Source organism: Sapajus apella, unplaced genomic scaffold (assembly GCF_009761245.1).
Source record: "Sapajus apella isolate SASKATOON/1434 unplaced genomic scaffold, GSC_monkey_1.0 scaffold11, whole genome shotgun sequence".
NCBI lineage: Eukaryota > Metazoa > Chordata > Mammalia > Primates > Cebidae > Sapajus > Sapajus apella.
In genome coordinates, this window is record NW_022436951.1 from 3,915,532 (window position 1) to 3,941,987 (window position 26,456).

The 26,456-nt window shown below is 40.7% G+C and overlaps 1 protein-coding gene across 6 annotated transcripts in view; it reads right to left on the bottom strand.

The window, feature by feature from the left end:
• Positions 1–26,456, bottom strand: part of OSMR (oncostatin M receptor) — an 83,604-nt gene that overhangs the window by 3,593 nt on the left and 53,555 nt on the right. For 4 of the 6 annotated variants that reach the window (XM_032278909.1, XM_032278910.1, XM_032278911.1 and 1 more), the window contains 7 exons: positions 26,230–26,383; positions 14,001–14,077; positions 12,257–12,479; positions 9,253–9,432; positions 7,808–7,912; positions 6,807–6,980; positions 5,720–5,887 (listed from right to left, as the gene is read on the bottom strand). In XM_032278909.1, the coding sequence (XP_032134800.1) occupies positions 5,720–5,887; positions 6,807–6,980; positions 7,808–7,912; positions 9,253–9,432; positions 12,257–12,479; positions 14,001–14,077; positions 26,230–26,383 (1,081 nt within the window). The remainder of the gene's footprint in view (positions 1–5,719; positions 5,888–6,806; positions 6,981–7,807; positions 7,913–9,252; positions 9,433–12,256; positions 12,480–14,000; positions 14,078–26,229; positions 26,384–26,456) is intronic. The other 2 variants (XM_032278913.1, XM_032278912.1) reach the window with 1 other exon arrangement.

Consider the following 26,456-nt stretch of genomic DNA (forward strand, 5'->3'; position numbering starts at 1 on the left):
AGAGAGGGCCAAAGCAAGCACCTCAACAACTGGCGTAAAACTGACCCTGGCCCTGGAAGGGGAAAGAAACTCTCTTTCTGAATCTCACTGTGGACAACCTTGCTCTCAAGGACAGTACTTTTGATCATGTAAACCAAAAAGTGTCTGAGACAGGTCTCCATCAATTTAGAAGTTTATTTTGCCAAAGTGAAGGATGTGACTGGAAGAAATAAAGAAAATCACAGAAACATTACGTGGTCTGTGCCTTTCTCCAACTATAATTTTGGGGGCTTCAATATTTAAAGGGGAAAAGTGGACCGAAGGAGAAAGAGGAGGGGAATAGTTATCTACAAGTTTCAAGAGAAAAGGAACAGGCAGAAGAACAGTCAATTATGTATTCATCTTTCTGGAGAGGCTAAGATAAGATAAGGTACACATAGAGTAAGTACCTGGGGAGATATTTAACCTTTTAGTGTACCTGTCTGCTTAGAAACAAAAGGAAAGGTAGCTTCTTGCATGAATCAGCTTTCAGCTTATTTTTTTCCTTTGCATAGTGAATTTTATTTTCCTTTCACAATCATTGCAATTGGTTTTAAAATTTGGTTAAGTTATGGATTTTTAATGTATTTGAAGGCAAGCTCGAGGACCCAACCATATTTCCAGATTTCAGACTGGTTTGCTAAGCTTTTTATTGACGTATAATATATACATGAAGAAAAACGCTGATAAGTGTATACAGCTCAATGAATTTTCACAAATTGATCACACCCATGTGACCAGTACCCAGATCCAGACAACAACATTACTGGCACCCTGGCAAGGTCCTCTTGTATCCCCATCCAGTTGTAATTCCCTCCGAAGGCAGCCACTAGCCTATCCTTTCACAGCACAGAGCATTTGCCTTTTTCTGTACTTTACAGATGGAATCATAGGGCAAGAGTCATGTCTGGCTTTTTCCACTCAGCCTTACATTTGTGAGATTCAGTCATATTATTTCTGTAAACGCAAAGTGTTCATTCTCATTGCTGCATGATATTCCATTGTGTAAATATACCACAATTATTTATCCTTCCTATTTGAGGGGCAACTGGTATTTCCAGTGTGCAGCTCTCATGAGTTGTGCTGTCATGAACATTCTAGTATATGTCTTCGGGTATTTCTTTAGTGTTTATTTAGGCATTTTGGGGGCATATATACCTAGGAGTGAAGGTTCTCACATCTAGGGTATATATATGCTCATTTTAGAAGATACTATCAAAGAATTTTCCAAAATTGCTTGTACCAATTTACTTCCACCAGCAAGGTATGGGAGTTCCAGTTTTTCTACATCCTCATCCTTGGTATTTTTCATGTCAGCTATTTTCAGCTAATTTTAAACACAAACTTTGGAAACATAATCTACTTCCATATTTGGGATTGAAAAAATGATTCAGTAATGCCTATTAAATTCACAAGGAAATGTAGTGCCAAATGTCCAAATATAAAAACACAAATTACAGTTGGTTTAGATACCCGACACATTTAAACAAATTGCTTACCCTCTCTGTGACTCATTATCTCTATTTAATAACCTAGTCGTCTAATCAGAGAAAAAGTTAACAAACCAATTTACAATGAGAAAGGATTATTTTGAAAAGTACCAACAGAATAAGCATTTATTCACTACTTTGCAATTTAAATATTACATTAATTTTTTGCATTTCTGTTTTTTTTGCTTTTACTGTTTAATCATTCCATCCTCATTGTAGTGGATACCTTACTCCCATCCAGAAAGATCTGAGGTACAGTTAACTGGATGCTAAACACATAATATTCTACCTATTTTTTTGTAAAAAGTAAAATTTCACCGGGCGCGGTGGCTCAAGCCTGTAATCCCAGCACTTTGGGAGGCCGAGGTGGGTGGATCACGAGGTCAAGAGATCGAGACCATTCTGGTCAACGTGGTAAAACCCCGTCTCTACTAAAAATACAAAACATTAGCTGGGCATGGTGGCGTGTGCCTGTAATCCCAGTTACTCAGGAGGTTGAGGCAGGAGAATTGCCTGAACCCAGGAGGTGGAGGTTGTGGTGAGCCAAGATCGCCCCATTGCACTCCAGCCTGGGTAACAAGAGTGAAACTCCGTCTCAAAAAAAAAAAAAAAAAAGTAAAATTTCTGTCAGGAAAGTTGCAAATATTTCGAATACTAATATAATCGTCACAAGCCAAGGCTAATGAGGTTAACATACGGGAGATGACTGAAACTTAGAAAATGTATACTTAAAGATAAGTGTGTGTGTGTGTGCGTGTGTGTTGTATGTGTGTATATACCAACCAAGTAAATTCCAAAGCTAGAAAAAAACTAACCTGAAAATAAATTTAAAATTAACTCCAAAATGACAAGAGTGCTCAAATAATGTAAATCATTGACACATCTTAATCTGATAAGGGGTTCTGGATTTTGGCTTGGAGACCTAGGGACATGTTTCAGTGTAGTAGTCAACATACAGTCAGCGCCACAACCTGCCTGGTATGGTTTGGCTGTGTCCCCACCCAAATTTCATCATGAACTGTAGCTCCCATAATCCCTACATGTCATGGGAGGGGCCTGGTGGGAAGTAATTGAACACATGCTGCTGTTCTTCTGGTAATGAGTTCTCACAAAATCTGATGGTTTTATAAGGGGCTTTTCCCCCTTTGCTTGGCACTTATCTCTCCTGTTGCCATGTGAAGAAGGACATGTTTGCTTACCCTTCTGCCATGATTATAAGTTTCCTGAGGCCTCCTCAGCCATGCAAAACTGTGAGTCAATTAAACCTCTTTCCTTTATAAATTACCCAGTCTCAGGCAGTTCTTTATAGTAGTGGAGAATGGACTAACACAGTAAATTGGTACCAAGGGAGTGGGGCACTGCTTATAGGGATACCTGAAAATGTGAAAGTGACTTTGGAACTGGGCCTCAGGCAGAAGCTGAACAGTTTGAAGGGCTCAGAAGAAGAGAGGAAAATGTGGGAAATTTGGAACTTCCTAGAGACTTGTTGAATAGCTTTGACCAAAATGCTGATAGTGATATGGACAGTGAAGTCCAGGCTGAGGTGGTCTCAGATAGAGATGAGGAACTTGTTGGGAACTGGAGCAAAGATGACTCCTGTTATGCTTTAGCAAAGAGACCTGTGGTGTTTTGCCCCTACCTAGAGATCTGTGGAACTTTGAACTTGAGACAGATGATTTAGGGCATCTGGCAGAAGAAATTTCTGAGGAAATTTCTCAGCATTCAAGAGGAAGCAGAGCAAAAAAGTTTGGAAAATTTGCAGCTTGGTGATGCATTACAAAAAAAAACCTCTCCATTTTCTGAAGAGAAATTCAAGCCAGCTGCAGAAATAGGCATAAATAACAAGGTGCCAAGTGTTAATCTCCAAGACAATGGAAGAAATGTCTCCAGGCCAATTCTGAGGTCTTCACAGCCACCCCATCCATCACAGGCCCAGGGACCTAAAAGGGAAAAATGGTTTCCTAGGCTGGGCCCAGGACCCCCCTGCTCTGTGCAGCCTCAGGACATGGTGCCCTACATCCCAGCTGCTTCACCTCCAGCTGTGGCTAAAAGGGGTCATTGCTTCAGAGGGTGCAAGCCCCAAGCCTTGGCAGCTTCCATGTGATGTTGAGCCTGGGTGCAGAGAAGTCAAGAATTGAGGTTTTGGGAACCTCTGCTGAGATTTCAGAGGATGTATGGAAATGCCTGGATGTCCAGGCAGAAGTTTACTGCAGGAGCAGAACCCTCATGGACAACCTCTGCTAGGGCAGTATGGAAGGGAAACATAGAGTTGGAGCCCCCCGACAGAGTCCCTACTGGGGCACTGCCTAGTGGAGCTGTAAGAAGAGGGACACCATCCTCCAGGCTCCAGAATGGTAGATCCACCAACAGCCTGTACCATGTGCCTAGAAAAGCTGCAGACACTCAATGCCAGCCCATGAAATCAGCCAGAAGGGGTCTCTACCCTGCAGAGCTACAGAGGTAGAGCTACCCAAGACCATAGGAGCATATATCTCTTACATCAGGATGACCTAGATGTGAGACATGGAGTCCAAGGAGATCAAATCTTTGAGAGTTTTGGAACTTTATGGTTTAATGACTGCCCTATTGGATTTTGAACTTGCATGAGGCCTGAGGCCTGTAGTTCCTATGTTTTGGCCAATTTCTCCCACTTAGAATGGATGTGTGTACCCAATGACTGTACTCCCATTGTATCTAGGAAACAACTAACTTGCTTTTAATTTTACAGGCTCATAGGTGGAAGGGACTTGCCTTGTCTCAGATTAGACTTTGGACTTGGACTTTTGGGTTAATACTGGAATGAGCTAAGACTTTAGGGGACTGTTGGAAAGGCATAATTGTGTTTTGAAAAGTGAGGGCATGAGATTTGGAAGGGGCCAGGAGTGGAATGATATGGTTTGGCAGTGTCCCCACCCAAATTTCCAATTGTAGCTCCCATAATCCCCACGTGTCCTTGGAGGGACACAGTGAGAGGCAATTGAATCATGGGGGTGTTTACCCCCATGCTGTTCTCATGATAGTGAATGAGTTATCACAAGATCTGATGGTTTTATAAGGTGCTTTTCCCCCTTTGCTCGGCACTTATCTCTCCTTCCACCACGTGAAGAAGGATGCGTTTTCTTCCCCTCTGCCATGATTGTTAAGTTTCCTGAGGCCTCCCCAGCCCATGTGAAACTGTGAGTTAAACTTCCTTACTTTATAAATTACTCACTCTCAGGTAGTTCTTTACAGAAGCGTGAGAATGGACTAATACATCGCCACTGCAGCCACATGTGTCCGAATCACCAGTCAGGGCACTCCAGGGTCAGCAGTCTAACAGAATGTGCCCATCTCTACAGCTCCAGCTTCAGTGAGGGCACCTTATACTAAGGAAAGGTGGTAACTTTAGGCAAGCCTTTTGACTCTATTTGCTTTTCATGAGTGCCTTCCCCTTATTGAAGATACTCTTTTCTCCTCTTTCCTCCATCAGTATCTATTTTCTCTCACCACATTCCGGTTTATTGGATGTCAGGGTTTGCCATGAGAATAAATGTTTCCTTCAACCAATTCTTACTGTTTTTCTCCCTTCCCTCTTATTTCTCCATCTTTCAAGCCGAATGCATTTTTGAAAAGATCTATCTGTCTCTCCACCTCAACATTTCCCAATCAAATATGCAAACAGGGAGTTTACGAGCAAGTACTCCATGCATCTGCCCAATTCCTACCCCACTGCACCAATCTCTAATTGCCCCTAAAGGCCCTGGCAGAATCAAGAAGCAATTTGTTTGCTGCTGAGGGAAACTAGTCAGAGGAAAGCTGGCTCCAGAGAACAATTCTGCTGAGAAAACCAGCACCACTCTTTTCTAGGCAGAAGCCTTGTGGCTCTTCCGATATCAACACTAAAGTACGCTATCTGTGATTTTCAAACTACATACAGGATAGTAAGACTGAGTTCCACAGAACTGTCTCAAGGGCCACTGAGGGAGGCAGAAGGAAGATTCTAGGACTTAATCAGTCAGATTAGCTCCATTTATGTCAGTTTTATGTAATGAGAGTCTGTGCAACCCTTTTTTTGTGAAACAAAGGGTTTCATCAAGAGAAAGAGTGAGGTGGGATGGGGAGAAAAAAGATTTGAAAATTCCTGATCCAGATAAAGCCTAAGTCAACACTTCTGTAATTTGTTAGTTTTCCAGAAACTCCTAAGGGAAGAGCTTTGACTTGGGAAAACTCACAGTGTTCATCCGGAGTGGTGACCTTCGTGAACGTAGCATTGGGGCCCTCACCAGCACTAGTGAATGGAGTGACGAAAAACTCATAGAAAGATTTCGGCTTTAGGTTGTCCACAATCAATGCCTTTTCTTCTGGGTTGTCAATTTTGTATTTGCAACATTCTGAACCATCTGTGATTTAAAAAAATTTTTTTCAAGGAAAACAAAATTTTATTAAAAGTGTGGTGAGTATCTTGTGACAGAGTTGGACACTAATACTCTTGTTAACTCAGCACCATCAACATGTTTATACCAAAAACAAAAATCAAAGCATAATTTCATCACCGTGGGTACACCGGGTAAAATGTTCAGGAGATGGCACAAAAAGCCATTGAACAATGGGTACTAATGATCCAGGCAGAGCATACAAATCTGTAAGAAATAATAAGAGCTTGCAAGGGGCTTAAAAGTAAACTGGAACAATGCTCAATAAAGTGGAAAAAAAAGTTCCATAAAGGGCAGGCTTTCTTTTCTTTTTTTTTTTTTTTTTTTTTTTGAGATGGATTTTCACTCTTGTCACCCAGGCTGGAGTGCAATGGTGCAACTGCAGCTCACCGCAACCTCCGCCTCTTTGGTTCAGGCAATTCTCCTGCCTCAGCCTCCTGAGTAGCTGGCATTACAGGCACGTGCTACCATGCCCAGCTAATTTTTTTGTATTTTCAGTAGAGACGGGGTTTCACCATGTTGACCAGGATGGCCTCGATTTCTTGACCTTGTGATCCACCCGCCTCAGCCTCCCAAAGTGCTGGGATTACAGGCGTGAGCCACTGTGCCCGGCCCAAGGGCAGGCTTTCTTAAGGCGCTGATGGTGCTTCAGATGCTTTTAAAACTACCAGATCACATTGTTTTTTAAGTAAGTTAAAATGCTGCCCACCCCCCCACCATCTCGTTCACCCTACTAATTTGCTTAAGAACACCTTTTCAGTATAAAGTCATGCAAGAAGAGAATTAAGCCTGGCCAGTCTGAGATGGCAGCCATTAGATGGCAGCCATTATTTTCAATGATTTCAAATAATGAGATCTTAATAAATTAATTAAAAATACATGTCACCTGAAAGAATTGCCTTTTCAAATCGTGGATGGCACTGTCTCGCCTTGGATTTCAGATAGACATGGTACCCTTGTATAAAACCAGGTTGAGATTCAGTAGAGTAATATTTCCAACTGAGAGTGAAGGAATGGGATGTCAACTTATCTACCAGCACATGAGGGTTGTCTGAAGGAGCTAGAAAAAGAAGTTGGGATAAGAGAAAAGTCATGATTTGGAAATAGTCTCAGAACATTCATGTCAACTAATAGAAGAACCACAGACAGCTCTGGAGGTTGTAAGAGCTTATGCTAAGTTAAGGAGTTTTATCTGTTTCTCTAGAGGATTTGTGCCTTGATAGTTTATGAGAGCTGTGAAGGAGTTGAGCAGTCTTGTTCAAGTCTTGCCATTTACAGATGAAGAATGGACACCCAGAGACTAAATAACTTGTACACGGTCACAAAGCCAAAAAAAAAAAAAAAAAAAAAGGAAGGAAGGAAGGGAGGGAGGGTGGGAGGGAGAGAGGGAAGGGAAGGGAAGGAAGGAAAGAAAGGGAAGGAAGGGATGGAGGGAGGGAAGGTTGTGGCAGTGCATAGTTATCCAAGTGTCACTGAAAAACAATCCAGGAATGTTTACTTTGAGGCTTTGCTGAGGCCATTTTCCTATCCACGCTATGCACACTTGGACTGTGCACACAAGGTCACATTCCTCCTGCCTGCTCTGACCCAACTATAAACTGTGGGTCAGCTCCTGCTAAAGGAAGAACCCCTGAGAACTAGTCTGATTTGTGTGATAGGGTATAAGAGACTGAAGAAAGGAAGAAAATGAGAGACTTAGCAATAAGAATTAATGAAAATGTTTTATGTTAGTATGATTAAAAGTAATTTAAAAAACCCAACTGCTAGAATAAATGGGACACCAAAAATTGGGTATGGTGCTGACATCTTCCTAAACCAAAAGCTAGGAATCTGTGAACTGTTCTGAACAAGTCTACACATGGGGCACATTAAATACTTTGAACTTACCAAGTTCCTGAGAGTATCCTGTTTTCTTCTCTAATAAACAAGCAATTCTTTTTGTAGATAACCCATAAATTCTGAAGTTGTATCGAACTCCTGGCCTAAACGCATCTAGGGAAAAAAAGTCAACAGATTTTTAATAACACAGGATGATGTTTCCTAATTCTGAAAAGAAAACAAGTGAAAAGGCGTGGCACTGTGGCTCACGCCTGTAATTCCACACTTTGGGAGGCAGGCTGATCACTTGAGGCCAGGAGTTGGAGACCAGCCTGGCCAATATGGTGAAACTCCGTCTCCACTAAAAATACAAAAATTAGCCGGGCTTAATGGTGGGCACCGGTAATTCCAGCTACTGGGGAGGCTGAGACAGGAGAATCACTTGAACCCAAGAGGCAGAGGTGCAGTGAGCTGAGATCAAGCCACTGCACTCCAGCCTGGGTAGCAGATCAACAGTCTGTCTCAAAAAAAAGAAAAAAGAAAAAGAAATTTCTGCTCCCCTAGTAATGGCCTTTCAGGAATTTTGCATTTCATCCCCATCATATTCCCTCCTTCCATGAAGCTTTGGAGTCCTCCATGTTGCAAACATCTGGCCCCACTGTCTTGTCTCCAGCAAAGCCTGCAGGGACTGGTCTCTGTAGCATCCTCTGAAGCAAGAGCTGTCAAACATGCCTGTATCCATGTGCATAGAACTGGGTGCAGAATCAGACCAGACACAGAAAACCATTCAAACCCTTCTTTGACTCCAAATCCCCTTCTAGTTCCTTGTCTTCCTTTTTCCCGTTAAAGCCAATAGTCTTGAAAGCTTTGCTTCCACTTCCTCATTTCCCTCTCACACCTTTACCTCTGCAAACTCCTTCCCGAACCCACCGTACCACTGAAATTGGTGGGGCCTTGATCATCCTCTGAAGAGGGACATTTCCCACACCTTTCCCTGAGCCCAGTAGATGGCGCCACCCACCCCTCCAGCTCAAGCCACACAAACCTGTGCTCCTCTGACTGCTAAACTAGCAATCTTCACATTACATATCCAACGTGGGAGGTAAGAGAACAAGTTCTCCATGTTCTATTGAAACTGAAGATCATGATTGACTCTCATAAACTCTATTTCTTAAACATCTTCCAAATCCATGCAAGTCTCTGCTTTTGTAAAAGCCTCTGGACAACTGTTATAATGTCCCTCTGCCATTGGTGACTAGGCACTAATTTAGAGAAACAAGCTTGTGAAAATCAATTCCCACCTCATGTTCAGATATTCTCCGCAAAAGTGGATTTAAAGGGCAAGTTTTAGAACATATTCTTGTAACATCTGAACTCCTAACACCCATGCTGGATTTGTTGTTTCAAAAGTATTAGCTTAGCATAGTCAAAGTCTGTGAAACAGTCCAGAGATCCCACTGGAACTTGCTTCACCGTGAATATAGTAATGTGATGATATTGAAGGTTCCTCTTACCTGTGCTAATGACTGTGCTTGTGGCATTGGGACCTACATTCTTCCACTGGAGATCACAGAGTGTATACTGGGGATGGTCACACCAGTCCACAACATAGCCTACAACATCTCCAGGTTGGGGTTTCCAAGACAGAGAGAATCCACCCTCTGTGTCTGCAATTCTTTCTTCCTCAACCTCTTCTGTATATAAAAAAAATAGAGCAATGATTCAGATTTAATTAACTGTAAATTGTTTTAAGTGTGTAAGTTAGAAAATAAATATATACATGCACTGTAATAGAGCAACGATCCAGATTTAGTTAACTGTAAATTGTTTTAAGTGTGTAAGGTAGAAAGTAAACATATACATGCACTGTATCTAGTACGTAACAGACCTCCATTTCAATAGTTACAGGTACTTGGGTGGGGGATGCTTCAATGGGTGAGTTCTGCCTCTTACTTCCCAGCAAATATTCACACCTGCCCTTCAGATGCTCATCATGTTGACCTTCTGAAGCCCAACCAACTTCAGCACCTAGGACAGGGGTCAGCAAACTACCACCAATAGGATGATTCCAGCCTCTGAGGGTTGTTTTCATATGACCTTTGAGCTGAGAATGGTTCTAAGACTTTTTAAGAGTTGCAAAAATACAAATAAACCAACAAGAATGTATATAATAGAATATGTGACGGTGACTGTATGGCCTGCAAAAAGGTTTGCTATCTGCCCCTTTACCACAAAATTTGTTGATCCTTGATCTACAATCTCGTATTAGGTACTGGATCAGCTTCAAAAAACACCTGTTGAATGAATAACTAATGCAGGTTAATTTTCCCACAATAGTATCAGTTGCGCCTGAAGTAGATACTGCTTATGAGGTGCTAGGGGTAGGAATTGAGTTGAAGAAAAGACAACATTCAGGTGTATAAACAGTTGGGTTATATGAGGATATGCACACAGTTTATGACTAATGCTGCCATCTTAACCTATTTTATAAGTTAAAGTAGGTTTCCTGATGTCTGACAACTGGAAAAAGGGTGACACAACCTCAGGGAACTCCTGAGTTCCAACAAAGGGATACCTTAACCTTGAGGCATGTGAATTTCTCCTCTTTCCACAGACTTACACTAAGAACTGATTTATTGTTTGTCTATAATTCATATTTAGCTGGGCATCCTGCATTCTATCTGGCAATCCTAATTACAACTGATTCATTTTTTAAAGGGCATCCAAATATCATCCAGCTGGGGGAACCCAAAGGAACGCGTAGCCCTAGGTAAAAGGTAAACGCCCAGGAGGGCATTACAGATCCCATCCACGTGACTTCCCTGCCTTCCTTCATCAAGCAGACAAATGCCCCTCACATATTAATGCTGACTTCACTTTACTTATTGATGCTGAGTAAAATTTAACTCCAAAACCAGGGTTAAAACTCTTAGAAATCTGCTTCTTTAAATTTGAAAATATGTTTTGAGAGATGGAGGTAAATGAAAGAGTAGGGAAATCTTTTTGTCAGTTATTCGCACCCTAGGGAAACATGTAGCGCTTAAGGATAGCTAGCTGGAGCCTCACAATGGAAGGTCTAGGCATCCGAAGGCATGGCATGAGGATGGAGGGTATGGTAGAAGACCCCAAAATACATAATTGCTCTCAGCAGTGTTGCTTTGGACTCGCCTGAGACCAGTTCAAAATCAACAGTACCAGCTCCCCCCAGCGCAATGAAATGTTCCATTTTCTTGTTCAGATCCTAATGAAGTCAGAATATAACTTCTTTAATACAGTTCTTCAGAAAGCAAAGGTTACACTAAACAACTCCTAAACCAACCCCTAGAGCTTTTCTTCTATGGCACAATATAATTTCTTTTCCTCATCTGATACATACTGGATAGTTCTTTTAAAAACATAAAAATAAAACTGGCTGGGCACAGTGGCTCACACTTTTAATCCCAGCACTTTGGGAGGCCAAGGTGGATGGACCCTCTGAGGTCAGGAGTTTGAGATCAGCCTGGCCATTATGGTGAAACCCAGTTTCTACTAAAAATGAAAAAAAAAAATTGCCAGGCGTTCTGGCAGGGGCCTGTAATTCTGGCTACTCGGGAGGCAGGGGCAGGAGAATTGCTTGAATCCGGGAGGTGGAGGTTGCAGTGAACCGAGACAGTGCCACTGCACTCTAGCCTGGTGTTTATTTATTTATTATTTATTTTCAAATAAATAAATAAATAAAACATCCTCTAATCCAATTCACTTAACCCAAATTTAAGCTGAACTTGAATAAATATGTACCACAGAACCTACCATAACCTCATAAGCAGGGTCTAGAAATTTTAATAGCAAGAACTGAAGGGTGATATTATTGCAAGGTTCGTGAAGGATCCCAGGATGCCACTTGCCAACTGCATTATGTATGCACATGTGTGTATCATCTCATAGCATGTAACTGTGAGGCTAACTCTTTTTATGGCTAAGAAGGAAATTAATACCACTATTGGTTTGGCATGGAAGGCCATTCCACCTTGTTTGCTCTTTCATAGGCAAGAGATTAGCTAGTAACTATCTTTTATTCTATAACGTTAGCTGAGCCCCTGGTGAAAGTTGATGCCAGTTCTGATCATCTCTGGAAATGTTCCTGGGCTCTTTCCAGGTACAAAGACTGAAAACACATTTTACAAAATAGTAAATGCAATCCATATTTCACAAGCCACAAAGCTCATGAATATTAACTCCCACTCTCAGTGGTGACTGTTTGTTGGGATGCGTTTACTTGAATAAACCTGAGATAATTTCCCCAAGTATGTTGAAGAATCCTCTAGACAGAAATGTCCTGAACCCTGGCTAAAGTCTCCTCCCCACACTGAAGGGACTCTCCCACTGAAACATGTTGACACACCTGGCCCAAAAGAAAATGACTGTTTGGTGACTAGACATTTTGTCTTCTTAAGTTATTGTCTTCTCAATTATCTATCACTACTTTATAACGTCGTCAGCATTTTCCTAGAGAATGAGAAAGAAAATGAACAAACTCACGGTTTTCAGGGTCTGCCGAGATAACTATTACGGAAGCAGGAGAGGTGCCCACACTGTTGCTGGCTGTGACCCAGATCCGGTAGGAACGCTGGTCGAGAGTTAGTTTTGTGCTTTTGGCCGGTGCAGGAACGGAGTGGAGCTCTGGCCTGGACGGTTTGTCTAGATTTTCCACAACTACACTGTAGAACAGGATCTTTCCTTTGGCATGCCATTTTGATAAAGGCTGAAAAATATTGATAAACATTTTAAAAATGGTTTTAATTGAAAGGAGTTTGTACAATTCTCTTTTCATCTTTTCTGTCCCTCAACTCCCTCACACACACACACACACACACACACACACACACACACCCCACCCACCCCAGCAAATTCAAACAGCTTAACAGAGAAAATAGCCTGAAATCAGACACTGGAATCTAACTGAAGGTGAGTAGAGAAGAGGATCATTTGGAGTTAAGAGCCTCAAGAGTGTTATCTGTCCTAAGAGTGCTCAGGTCGGGAATCACAAGGAGGAGACTCTTTAACATGGCAGAAAGAAAGATGTAAGGAGTAGCCAAGGGTAGAAAAGCAATGAGTACAAACGGTGCCACCCTGGGACCCTGAGGAGGAGTCTGGGTCCTGGCCTCACCCAACCTCCAGCTGTGCTGTCCCCGTCAGCTGTACAGGGATTAGCTGCTCTCCATACTCAGAGCCCTCCTCTGGATAACCCTCAGGTTGCAGAGAAATTCCTGCCCACACAGTGCCAAGCCCACTTTTAGGGTCTGTTCCTCAGGCCTCCCCTCTCCTGGCGTGTGTACCACCAGACCTCAGAGTGGGCGGGGAGTGGCTATCTGCTTGGGGTGTGGACAGAATCCGGACTTGCAGACTGGCATGTCCACATGTCTGTGCACAGAGATCCTTGCAGAGTGTGCCAAACTAAAGGTGGAAAAAAAGTGGGGTAGGCTGTGATCAGAGCTCACTCGCTCCCAGCATCACCATGTTTCCATGTGAAAATGATGCATCATAGAGTTCAGTATACAAACCTGGCCTTCCAGGTTGTCATGAAGGTATTTTAGGCAAGATAGAGGGATGAAATTTATTTGACATTACAATGTTTAAGCTTGATTTATAACTTTTAAATATAAATAGTATGAATGTTTAAATACGTGTAACTTTTTTTTTTTTTTGAGATGGAGTCTTTGTCACCCAGGCTGGAGTGCAGTGGCATGATCTTGGCTCACTGCAACCTCCGCTTCCCAGGTTCAATAGATTCTCCTGCTTCAGCCTCCCGAGTAGCTGGGATTATAGGCATGCACCACCACACCCAGCTATTTTTCATATTTTTAGTAGAGACAGGGTTTCACCATGTTGGTCAAGCTGGTCTTGATCTCCTGACCTCGTGATCCACCCACCTCAGCCTCCTAAAGTGCTGGGATTACAGGTGTGAGCACCATGCCCGGCCTTGAAATATGTGTAACTTTTAACTAGGAAATGTGGTTGTTCACTTACACCTTTGCCCTGGGTCCTGCAAAAATCAGGGCTGGCCTGAGTTGAAGTTGTAGAGAAGAATGTTCTACCAGTCAGAACTGGCAATCAGTGGCATTAGCTGTCAAAAAAGTGGAGTGGGAATCTTCTACTAGGTAAGAAATTCTATTGGATGAAAGTGAAGATGCCTTCCAGTTAAAACACTGAACCAAGCCACCGTTCTACAGAGGAAGACATATTTGTTTCCACAAATGTGACTTTTGGAATCTGCACATCCTACCTTCCAGAATAAGGTCACAATGTGACTTCCTGGCTCTGAGTTCACATTTCTCCAGACATCAGGGGCCTCTGAGGGAGCTGAAATTAACCAAAGAAAAGTTCCTGGGTCATCATATGTATGTAAAGCAATATGCTCAACCTTTTTCTAGGTTGGTCAGTTCAACCTGAGGCTTGCTTCTCCCCTTTTTGCTCTCTGTAACTTCTACCCGCTGGTCCACAGCCGCACTGCTCACTCCTCACTAGGTGCACACAGTATGGTGCTTTATAAAACGGCCAGCTGCCTCTGAAAGCCTTTATAAACATCAAGCCATAGAACTACCAAAGCATTTTGGAATATTTTGTCTGTTAGACCAATTTCAGATGAGTTAGGTAAATTTCCCCTTTGTTGACCTTGTAGCAAGACCCTTGCTACTTCCCTTCCCCATGTGTGATGGCCAGAGGCATGCTGACGGGGAGCCTGCTAGGGGCAGGATGCTTTCCTCCTCCTGTTCATGATATCCACGGCTGGCCCGCTCACTGGAGTCCTGGTCTCCCTCCACTGGGGAGGCTTCATCCCACTCCTCCTTGCAGCACCCTGCCGGTGCCTGGGTTATCTGCTTGCTGTGGACACTGAGGCACCTGCAGCACCCACAATTCCTTCTATGGTGGCTCTCACCATGCTGTTTTAGAATAGTGTGCTTCCTTGTCTCTCTGTAAATAAACCATAGATCCCTGGGGCCAAGGGCTTTGAAACTCTAGCATCTGGCTCAGGGTCTGGCACTTCATGAAAGCTCTATAAACTGTTTGAATGAATAATAAAAAACTTCAGAGGAACTCAAAAAACAACCTGCTTCAATGTCTTAGTCTTTTCTTGTCTCCAAATCTTTGAAAATTGATTGAATGATTCATTTTGCATCTAAATCTGCATTTGCTCAATCAACTTATCATAAGGAAAGGTCTTTAAATCCAAACCAACTCTGAGTGCCTATGTATAAAACTATTTAGGGGATCTCTTTCACACATAATAGTAGCTAATATTTATAGAGTGGTTACTAGATGCCAGCCCAGTCCCAAATGTTTTACATATGTTAACTCATTTAATCCTCATAACAATTCTGTGGGGCAGGTATGATTATACACCCCATTCTCTAGATAAGGAAACTAATACCCGGAAAGAGTAAGTTAATTTCTCAAATCACCCAGGTGAAATTGAAAGTGAAGCCAAGATTTGAACTCATGGTAGTTAGGGTCTGGTCATTCCATTATCATCTTTAGAAAATAGATGGTCAACTGAAGCCTAGGCTTGCATGCCAGTTCAACAAAATTCTCATTATAAAAAATCTCAGCAATGGAAAAATAATGAAATCAATGCAATTTATTTTAAAATCTTTAAAAGGTACACATTTTAGTCATTGATTAATAAAAATATTATGAAAGTCTTATTAAGATGAGTATGTTTTTTAGTTTGCAAATTGTTTTGTTGGATTTATGTAATACTCTGTATTCACACAGGATCAAATTTTCTACTGATAGAATTTTGTCATGGTATGACTTTCACAAGAATAGTACAACAAAAAGTAGTCAAAAGAATTTACAACATTCATAAGCCACAAGAAATAACAGGCTTTAACTGCTGAAAATATAGATGACCCAATTTATAACACATCCATGGAGACAAACAAGAAAGAGACTCATAAGTGTTAATATCATTCTGCAATTGAGCCATAGCAGCATATCTCATTTTTAAATCCAGACTTAATCCACCTTCATCTCTCCACTCACATTTTGTGAATGTGCTGCCTCAGCTTTCTGAATTTGAAAATACAACTATAGCATGTCTCATATGACTTCTATTTTTAACGTTTACTTTGAAACTTCCCTTTAATTCTTAAAGACAGCTTGAATATTTTAGCATAGCCCCTAACAAAAATAATTGAATTAAATTCAATTATCTAATTAAGAGAGCTAATAGCAATTACTACAACCTAAACAATTCTTGTGATAACAAAAATCAATTTAAATACAAGATGTGATATAGAGTTGTTAGTTTAATAATCTTATGGTTTAATAGTCCAGATTCCATTTTAGAGTAATGATATAAAACCCAAATTACTTATTAGTAGGCTTCTTAACTTTATATGAATTATTTTTCTTCCAACTCTTCCAACTTTGCTTCCAACTCTCAGTTTGCCAAATCACAAACTTGACTTTGATAAGAGAAAAACATGTTTTTGGAAGGTGCAAATCAGTATTTACTAAATGTTCACCAGTCTACTATCATTGATAGAGTTTACTATATTTCAAAATATATATCCCAGTGTTGTTGAATTTTTGACAAATTGTGATTTCATTAAATTAGAGTTTGGTTATTAAAACATAACTTCAAAATTCATCATCTGAGTGCCACTTTCATCTCCAGACATCTTTGTGCATGCCATTATGTTTCTGAAAGTAATTTAGCATAATTCCATATAACTAATTCATGTGAAAACATTGTCAAAACTTCATTATTCAGTAGTTAATAATCAAACTTCAGTGAATCATATCCCTATTACATTTTATTTTTCTTTGAAATACTTTAAAAAATACTTCCTAGAAACTCTCTTTTTTTATAATTTAAACTTTTATTTTAGAGTCAGGGAGTACATGTGCAGTTTTGTTACATGGGTATACTGTGCAATGCCGAGGTTTGGAATATGAATGATCCCACCACCCAAATAGTAAGCCCAAATAGAAGCCAACAGTCAGTTTTTCAACCCTTTCCCCCTCCCTTCCTTCCCCCTCTAGTAATCCCCAGTGTCTATTATTTCTATCTTTATTTTAATAAATACCCATTGTTTAGTTCCCACTTAAAAGTGAGAACATGTAGTATTGATTTTCTGTTCCTGCATTAATTCGCTTATGATAAGAGCCTCCAGCTGCATTCATGTTGCTGGGAAGAACATTATTTCATTATTTTTATGGCTGTGTAGTATTCCATGGTGTATATGCATCTTGTTTTCTTTATCCACTCCACCATTGATGGGCACCTAGGTAGATTCCATGTCTTTTCTATGGTGAATAGTGCTACGATGAACATAGGAGTGTAGGTATCTTTTTGGTATAATGATTTATTTTCTTTTGGATATATACCTAGTAATGGGATTGCTGGGTGGAATGGTAGCTCTGTTTTGAGAAATCTCCAAACTGCTTTTTATGAAGGCTGAATTAATTTATATTCCCCCCCCAACAGTGTGGAAGTGTTTCCTTTGCCCTGCAGCTTCCCCAGCATCTGTTGCTTTTTGACTTTTTAGTAATAGCCATTTGACTGGTGTCCTCATTAGAAAAAGCAGTAGGTGCACAGAGAAGCTCAAGAAAACATCCTGTGACCACAGACATAAAAGATGACCATCTACTAGCCAGAGAGAGTGGCCTCTGAGAAGTAACCTCGGCCAACAGCTTGATGTCAGATTCCTAGCCTCTAGAATGACGAGACACTAAATTTCTGTAAAGTCCTTCAGTATGTGTACTGTGTTATCAAAGCCCTAGAAAACTGTTACAACCTATTAATACACATGAAATATATTCCTGGCAGCATGGCTGAAATGAAAACAAAGTGTTATTATATCAGGCTCCACTTGCATTTGAGAGCTGAAGCACTGTGGAAAATGGCCTCCCTTATGAAATATTATGAAGACATGTGAAGAGGGCTCCCGCCCTGATGGGGCTACAAGGATGAGTTCTGTGAGAAGACACATTGCAAACAAATGCATACAGTAGCTTAACCTTCCCCGCTTTTGTGTAACACCTCCTTTTGTATAAAAACTTTCTTATAAGAATGTTGGCTATTAATGTTTAGAGAAGGTCTAGCAGGGCAGTGGAGCTGACTACTACTGAAGCTACCTGGGGTAGCTAAAGAACAAAAACAGTAACAACATGCAAAGGGTTTTTAAAAAGTAGCCTTTCTGATTGGTGTGAGATGATGTCTCATTGTGATTTGATTTGCATTTTGCTGATGATTGGTGAAGTTGTGTTTTCATGTTTTTTGGCTGCTTGAATGTCTTCAGAACTCTCTGTTCATGTCTTCTGCAGACTTTTTAATGGGGTTGGTTGCTTTTTGCTTGTTGAATTAAGTTCCTTATTGATTCTGGATATTAGATCTTTGTCAGCTGCATAGTTTAGAAATAGTTTCTCACATTCTGTAGGTTGTTGCTTACTCTTTTGATAGTTTCTTTTGTGGTTCAGTAGCTTGTTTAATTAGGTCCCACTTTTCAATTTTTGTTTTTGTTGCAGTTGCTTTTCAAGACTTAGTCATAAATTATTTCCCAAGGCTAAAGTACAGAATAGTGTTTCCTAGGTTTTCTTCTAGGATTCCTATGGTTTCAGGTCTTACATTTAAATCTTTAATTCATTTGAGTTAAGTTTTGGACATGGTGAAAGGGAGAAGCCTAGTTTAATTTGTCGACATATAACTAGCCAGCTAACCCTGCACCATCTATTGAATTAGGAGTCCTTTCCCCATTGCTTATTTTTTGCTGACTTTGTAGAAGATCAGATGGCTGTAGGTGTGTAGTTTTGTTTCTGGGTTCTCTATTCTGCTCCATTGGTCTATGTGACTGTTTTTGTACTGGTATTTTTGGTACTGGTACCATGATATTTCAGTTATTGTAACCCTGTAGTATAGTTTGAAGTTGAGTAACGTGCTGCCTATTCCTTTGCCTGTTTGCTTAGAAATGCTTTGGCTATAAAGGTTCTTTTTCGTTCTCAAATAAATTTTTAGAGTAATTTTTTTTTTCTATTTCTGTGAAAAATAACACTGATAGTTTGATAGAAATAGCATTCAATCTGTAGATGGCTTTCGGGAGTCTGGTCATTTTCATGATGTTGATTCTTCTAATCTAGGAGCATGGAATATTTTTCTATTTTTTGTCATCTATGATTTCTTTCAGCAGTGTTTTCTAGTTCTCCTTTTAGAGATCTTTCACCTCTTTGGTTAAATGTATTATACGTATTTGTGTGTGTGTTTTGAAAGCAGGATTGCGATCTTAACTTGGGTCTCAATCTTATTGGTGTATAGAAATACTACTGATTTTTGTACACTGATCTTGTATCCTGAAACTTTGCTGAAGTTGTTGTTGTTGTTTTTTTTTTAAATCAGATCTAGGAAATTTTATGCAGAGACTATGGGATTTTCTAGGTATAAAATCCTATCACCTGCAAACAGAGATAGTTTGACTTCTGACTTCCTCTCTTTCTATTTGGATGCCTTTTACTTCTTTCTCTTGCCTGACTGCTCTGGCTAGAACTTATAGTATTATGTTGAATAGAAGTGGTAAGAGTGGGCATCCTTGTCTTATTCCAGTTCTCAAGTGGAATGCTTCCAGCTTTTGCCCATTTAGTATGATACTGGTTGTGGATTTGTCATAGATGGCTCTTATTTTGAGACATGTTCCTTCAACAACTATTTTGTTGAGAGTTTTCAACATAAATGGATGTTGAATTTTATCAAAAGCTTTTTCTGCATATATTGAGATAATTATGTTTTTTGTATTTAATTCGGTTTATGTGATGAATCACATTTATTGATTTGTGTATGCTGACCCAACCTTGCATCCCAGGGATAAAGCCTATTTGATCATGGTGGATTAGCTTTTTGATGTGATGCTGGATCTGGATTTCTAGGATTTTGAGGATTTTTGCATCTATGTTCATCAGGGATATTGACCTGAAATTGTCTCTCTTTGTTGTGTGTCTGTCTAGTTTTGGTGTTAGAATGATGTTGGCCTCAAGAATGAGTTAGGGAGAAGCCTCCCTCCTCAGCTTTTTGGAATAGTTTACGTGGGAATGGTACCAGCTCTTTATATCTCTGATAGAATTTGGCTGTGAATGCATCTGGTCCTGGTGTTTTCCTGGTTTCTAGGCTTTTTGTTACTGATTCAATTTCAGATCTCATTATTGACCTGTCCAGGGATTCAGTTTCTTTCTGGTTCAATCTTGAGAAGCTGTATGTTTCCAGGTTGTATGTTTTCTAGTTTGTGTCCATAAGGTATTCATAGTAATCTCTGAGAGTTTTTGTATTTCTGTGGGGTCAAGTGGTAATGTCCTCTTTGACATTTCTGATTGTGTTTATTTGGATCTTCGCTCTTTTATTCTTGATTAGTCTAGATTGTGATCTATCAAACATATTTATTCTTTTGAATAACTCCTGGATTCACTGAGCTTTTGTATAAATTTTTTGCATCTCAATTTCCTTCAGTTCAGCTCTAATTTTGGTTATTTCTTATCTTCTTCCAGTTTTGGTGTTGGTTTGCTCTTGTTTCTCTAGCTCTTTGAGGTATGATGTTGGGTTGTTAATTTGAGATCTTTCTAACTTTCAAATGCAGGCATTTAGCACTAGAAACTTTACTCTTATGGCTTTGCTGTGTCTCAGAGATCTTGGTACATTGTCATTTTTCTTCTCATTAGTTTCAAATATTTTCTTAATTTATGTCTTAATTTCATCGTTTATCCAAAAGTCAGTAAGGAGCAGGTTAATTTACATGTAATCTGATGTTTTGAGTGACTTTCTTAGTACTGATTTCTATTTTTATTGTGCAGTTGCTTGACAGTGTTTGGTGTTATTTTAGATTTTTTGAATTTGCTCAGGATTGTTTTATGTCTTACTGTGTGCTCAGTTTTAGAGTATCTGCCAGTGCAGATGAGAATAATGTATATTTATTTGGGGTGGAGAGTTGTGTAGGCACATTTGGTCAAGTGTCAAGTTGAGGTCCTTAGTACCTGTTAGTTTTCTGTCTTGATAATCCATGTAATACTTCCAATGAAATGTAGTCTCTTTGTAGGTCTCTAAGAACTTATTTATGAATCTGGGCTCCTGTGTTAGGTGCATATATATTTAGGATAGTTAAGTCTTCTTGTAGCATTCAACTCTTTGCTGTTATGTAATGCCCTTCTTTGTCTTTTCTGATCATTGTTGGTTTAAAATACATTTGGACAGAAATTAGAATAGCAACCCCTGCTTTTTTCTGTTTTGTTTGTTTGGTAGATTTTTCTGCATCCCTTTGCTTTAAGCCTATAGGTTCACTGCATGTGATATAAGTATGCTGTAGACAGCATACAGTTGGATCTTGCTTCTTTCTCCAACTTGCCACTCTGTGCCTTTCAATTGGGCATGTATCCTGTGCACATTCAAGTTTAATATGATATGTGCAAATTCGATCCTGTCATTGTCTTGTTAGCTGGTTATTATGCAGATTTAATTGTGTGGTGCTTTATACTGTCAGTGGTCTACTATTTAAATGTTTTTGTAGTGGTTGGTAATGGACATCCTTTTTCATATTTAGAACTTCCTTAATGATCTCTTCTAAGGCAGGTCTAGTGGTAGTGAATTCCCTAGGCATTTGCTTGTTTGAAAAGGATCTAATTCTCATTTACTTATGAAGCTTAGCTTGGCTAGATATGAAATTCCTGGTTAATATTTCTTTTAAGAATGCTAAATATAGGCCCCCAATCTCTTTTGGCTTGTAGGGTTTCTGATGAAAGGTCCACTGTTAGCCTAATAGGGTGCCCTTTGTAGGTGACCTGCCCTATCTCCCTAGCTGCCTTTAACATTTTTTCTTTCATTTTGACCTTGAAGAATCTGATGACTATGTCGTGGGGACATGGTATCTTGGGGATGGTCATCTTCTTGTATAGTATCTCATAGGGGCTCTCTCCATTTCCTGAATTTGAATGCTGTCCTCTCCAGTGAGGTTGGGGAAATTTTTGTGAATAATATCCTCAAACATACTTTCCAAGTTGCTTGCCTCCTCTCCCTCTCTTTCAAGAACACCAATGAGTGGCTGATCTGTTCTCTTTACATGATAATTCTTTACTGATTTTTCTTTATTTTCGTCTGAGTTATTTTTAAGAACTAGTCTTTGAGCTCTGAGACCCTTTCCTCAGCTTGCGTTTGTATTATGAAGTTCTTGAAATTAATTATTCAGCTCTATCAGATCAGTTTTATTCTTCCTTTAAATGACCATTTCATCTTTTATCTCCTGTATCATTTTGTTGTATCCTTTAGATTTCTTTGACTGGGTTTTGACTTTCTCTTGGATGATCTTTGTTTATCTTTATTCTGAATTCTAATTCTGTCATTTTGAACAGGTTAAGAACCATTTCTGGGATGCCAGTGTGGTCTCTGGAGGTAAGAAGACACTCTAGCTTTTTGAGTTGCCAGAGTTCTTGCATTGTTTCTTTCTTATCTTGTGGGCTGATGTTCCTTTAGTCTTTAAAGTTGTTGGATGGCTTATTGTTTTGTTCTTTGATGTCCTAGGGGAACATCTCATTTTGGTATAAGGTGAGTTCAGTTGCCTGGGTTCCTATCTAGAAGATTTTAAGAGGTCAAGAGTCAGTTTAGTACTCCTGTTCTGGATGCTCTAACTCTGCAGGACTGGTGTCAGGCCTCCACCTTTGTTCTCTGGCCCCTGAAGTCTAGGAACCTACTGTTTTGGAGGGGCTGAAGTATTCCCAGTCTGTTGGCCACAAAACTCTGATGAGTGGTGCAGGCTAAAGCACTTCATCAGGGCAGTGGCAGCAAGATCCATGCTCACTCACATGTGCCAGCAGCCATGGCAGTGCAGTGGTTTGTACATGCATCAGCTGGGGTGGGGTACCTGTGAGACTAGGGCTGCAAGGTTCCTGCATGCACTTGCCCTAGCAGTGGGATGCAGGCAGGGGCAGAAGTGCCAATAACAGGGCCTGCCCTGGTGCTGGCAGTGGTGGGAGCAGGAGGCTACCAGTCTTTGTGTGCATGAGTTTGCACAGGCAGCAATGGTAGCGTAGAGGGTCAGCAGAGTTGCCAGCATCCATGCATGCATTCACACCGGTGGTTGTGGTGGCACTGGGAAGGCAGGGCTGCTGTTGTCTGTGTGCTGGTTTGCAGCAGCTGCAGTGGTAGCACTGGGGTGGGGGCAGAGTTTCTGGTGTCTCTTCATGCATTTGTGCCAGTGATGGTGTTGTGGGGGTTGCAGGGCTGTGCACCCACTGACACTGGTGGCAGTGTTGGGAGTGGGGGTGGGGCCGCTGGTGTCCATGTACTCTCTCACACCAGAAATGGCAGCACTGAGGAGAGGTAGGGCCACACATTGCGCTTATGCCAGCAGCAGAAGTGGGATATATGCACACACATGAGCCATAGGAGGAGAAGAGGCAAGGTCCACCCACAGGTGTGCACTGGCAAAGTGGTAGTGGGGTGGCCATGGGCAAGTGCAGGCTGACAAAGTGGCATTGGGGAGACTCTGGTCGGGGGAGGTTGCAGGTGGGCTGATGCATGTCAATAGGGGCTGCCCTGCTGGAACTCTCCAGTGATCAGGTGACATCTGCCAGCACAGCAGCTATGATGAGATCCCCCAGGAAGCACCCTGGTTTGGCATCTGAGGCTGCACTGCCAGCTAGCGTGGCCAGGCTGGAGCCTCAGGAGAGGCCAGCAGACAGGGGACTACTCACACTGGACTGGCCCCACCTCATGGGTAAGACCACTGTCCTCTGTCTAGGTCTGACAGTCACCTTATGGCCAAGGTCTCCTAGAGGAGCATGGTAAGGCTTGGGGGCTTTGCATCCCTGGCCATGCTCCACTGCAAATGTTTCTGCACCAAACCCTCTGGGCTCTGCCCAGGATGGAGCCCTGTTCCTACTACCTCTCTAAGAAGTTCTTCCTGCCAGCCCAATTGTCCATGAGGGTTGTGAGGTTTCCTGCTGCCTGGATTATAAAGGCCCATGGCAGGAGCAGGCAGTCTGTTCAACCCCTTCCCCAGGAGCTGCTGCAGGCCAAGAACAAGTGTGGGTGCTTGGTAGCCCTGTGCAAGGTGTGCAGCTTGCTGACCCTTCAGCCCAGCATCTGCGTTCTCCCTCTGCCCACTCTTAATCTGGGGTTTTTAGGTATGGAATCATATTGTCAGCAAAGACAAAGAGTTTTACTTCTTTTCCTTTTGGGATGTGTTTCTCTTGCCTGATTCCTCTGACTAGGACTTCCAACTTCTATTTTTTAAATGTGATTTCTGCATACAAAAATCGTTTAAAAATTTTGACTGTTAAGTGTGAAAGTGTTAAATAGCAACTGTCACGAAATTAACAAAATTAAGATGTTTCAAGTTGTTTCAAATATTAAAAAATAGCTTTTCTTTTTTTTAGTTTTTGGTTGTGAGAGGACAAGTAACTTTTAATCTGATTCAGAACATGTCTTTGAAAGAAGAACTATTTTGGAACATAAAAATTTATGCCTCCATTTTATAAAACATAGTCTTTTTGCCTGATAATTGACATTTAAGTGGGGAGAAAAATCTCTAAGGCCCATTTCCTAACTATAACCTTTTTTTTCTTTCAGTTGCTGACACAACACTTTATGCTTAAGTTAAAGGTGACCATATGTTTTTAAAGCTATTAAAGCAGATTTCAATTTGCTAAATAAGCCATTGGAGAAGCCAATATTAAATGTAAAACTTTATTGAAATACTCAAGTACAATATCTAAGCTCAATGTAAAATCTTCAGCTGGCTTATAAATTACTATTTATAACAAAAAAAGTGCTACAATATAGTTGATAGTACTATATTTTATAAACAACATAGTTTCTACCATCACATCATTTAACTTGATGTCTGCTCACTATAATTATACATAAGCATGATTATAACACACATAAACATTGAGTTTTCCAGCATTAAGCAAAGTGAGATCAGACATAATAAAAAATTCCTATAAGTTTACCTTCAGTAGATTCATCTCATTTTCTTGTCATCATCAAAAGCAAAGTTAAGTGTTTTCAAGAATGTTAGATTATTACTATAATCCAAAAGAAACTCTATTCTTTTGCTATCTTCCCTTTTTACATAATTCTAGTTATGTTGGAATACATTTAAAAAAAAAACGAACAAAAAAGTAAAGCAAAATAATAAAATTTTTTCTCTAAAACAACTGAAGAAAATACAACATTCCTCTCAGGAACAGGGCCTTCCAGAGCAAAGATTATTGAGAAACCTGTAGCCCTAGGAAGAATTACTGGAGTCTCAATGGGCTTGAGGATAGGCAGGCACCACCAGGGAAGGGGGAGGCCTGGAGAACTTGACTAATGACCATCCTCACGTGTGGATTCTGATTAGCTGCCCCCACCACCTTCAAATTTGAGTCACTGCTTTAAAATGGTCCTCCCAGAATGAAACAGAAAGAGTTCTGCCAGCTGCCATACACAAATAAGAAGATGAATAAAATACATATGTATAATCCTTCCTTTGGCAGTAAAACAGCCAGGACTTGAATCAACAAGATCTGGAGGTTGTAATAACACCAAGAGAGAGAGCACACAGAATTGGGCTCTGGTTAAGGGTGGAGATCTGGCATCAGGCTGCCTGGGTGTGAGTTGCAGCTCAGTCAGTGCCTGGCTGGGCCAGTTAAATTACTTAATCTTTCTCTGCTCTGATATCCTCCAGCATAAAATGAGGATAATAAGAATACCTAACTGCATGTTGTCAGGATGAAAAAAGAGGAGCACAGAGGGCCCTTCGAGTTATGTGTGGCTCTCAGTAAATGTTAACTCCTATGATTATTATGATGTCTGTAGCATTCAGTAACTGCAATATGGGCAAATCTCTCCAGTTACGGGTGCAAGTGGCCTCATCGTAAAATGGGCAACAGTTATCTTTTATTACATTGAATTGGTGGGAGATGGAAGCAGGATTGGGCCATCGAATCTCCTGAGGCCCATTTGAGTTCTGAGACATAGTTATTTAGCAGAGAAATCTTGCAATCAACGCTGAGGAAACTCTGCCACAGAACAAGCTGGAGAGGGCACACAGTGTGCCATCACTGGAACAAATGACTTGCAAGTAACCATTAAGGTTCCAAATATCATTACATTTCCAAATGTAGCCCAAAGTTATGTAGTATGAGACCAATGCTTTCCTCGTTATTAACACTTCTATTTGTCCCCAGTCCTGAATTAAAGGTGCATGGTAATTTATAGAGCCCTAGATCTACCGTGAATCCAGCAAAGTGAACCATTTTGGAAAAATGAAAGACAAGAGAGAAGACAGGCAGTATAAATAATACTACTGTTTGAGGTGAACGTCTGCCCACTCACTTCTCATTAGGCATCTAATCTAATTTTTTAAATGTTACCCCACCTCTGTTTAAATACTTTACTCTTAGATATTGGTACAACCAAAAGCTCTCAGGGAAGCCAGCCTAACTCCTAAGACTTACTTCTTTGGGTTAAATGCCAGGGGGGCTAAACATACCAGCTTCAAGTGTGGTGAAGTTCTGACCACTCCACTGACTCCATTTCCGGAAGTGGCTGGCATCAGCACAGCGTACTTGGGCCATATACTCTGTGGCAGGTTCCAGTTCACTTAAGAAGTACTCACCATTCACCTTGATGGAAACATTGTACTGCTTGATCAAAAAAGAGAAGAAAGAAAAGAACAAGACAGAAGCATTGATGAGTGTATGCTGTTACGAAGACGAA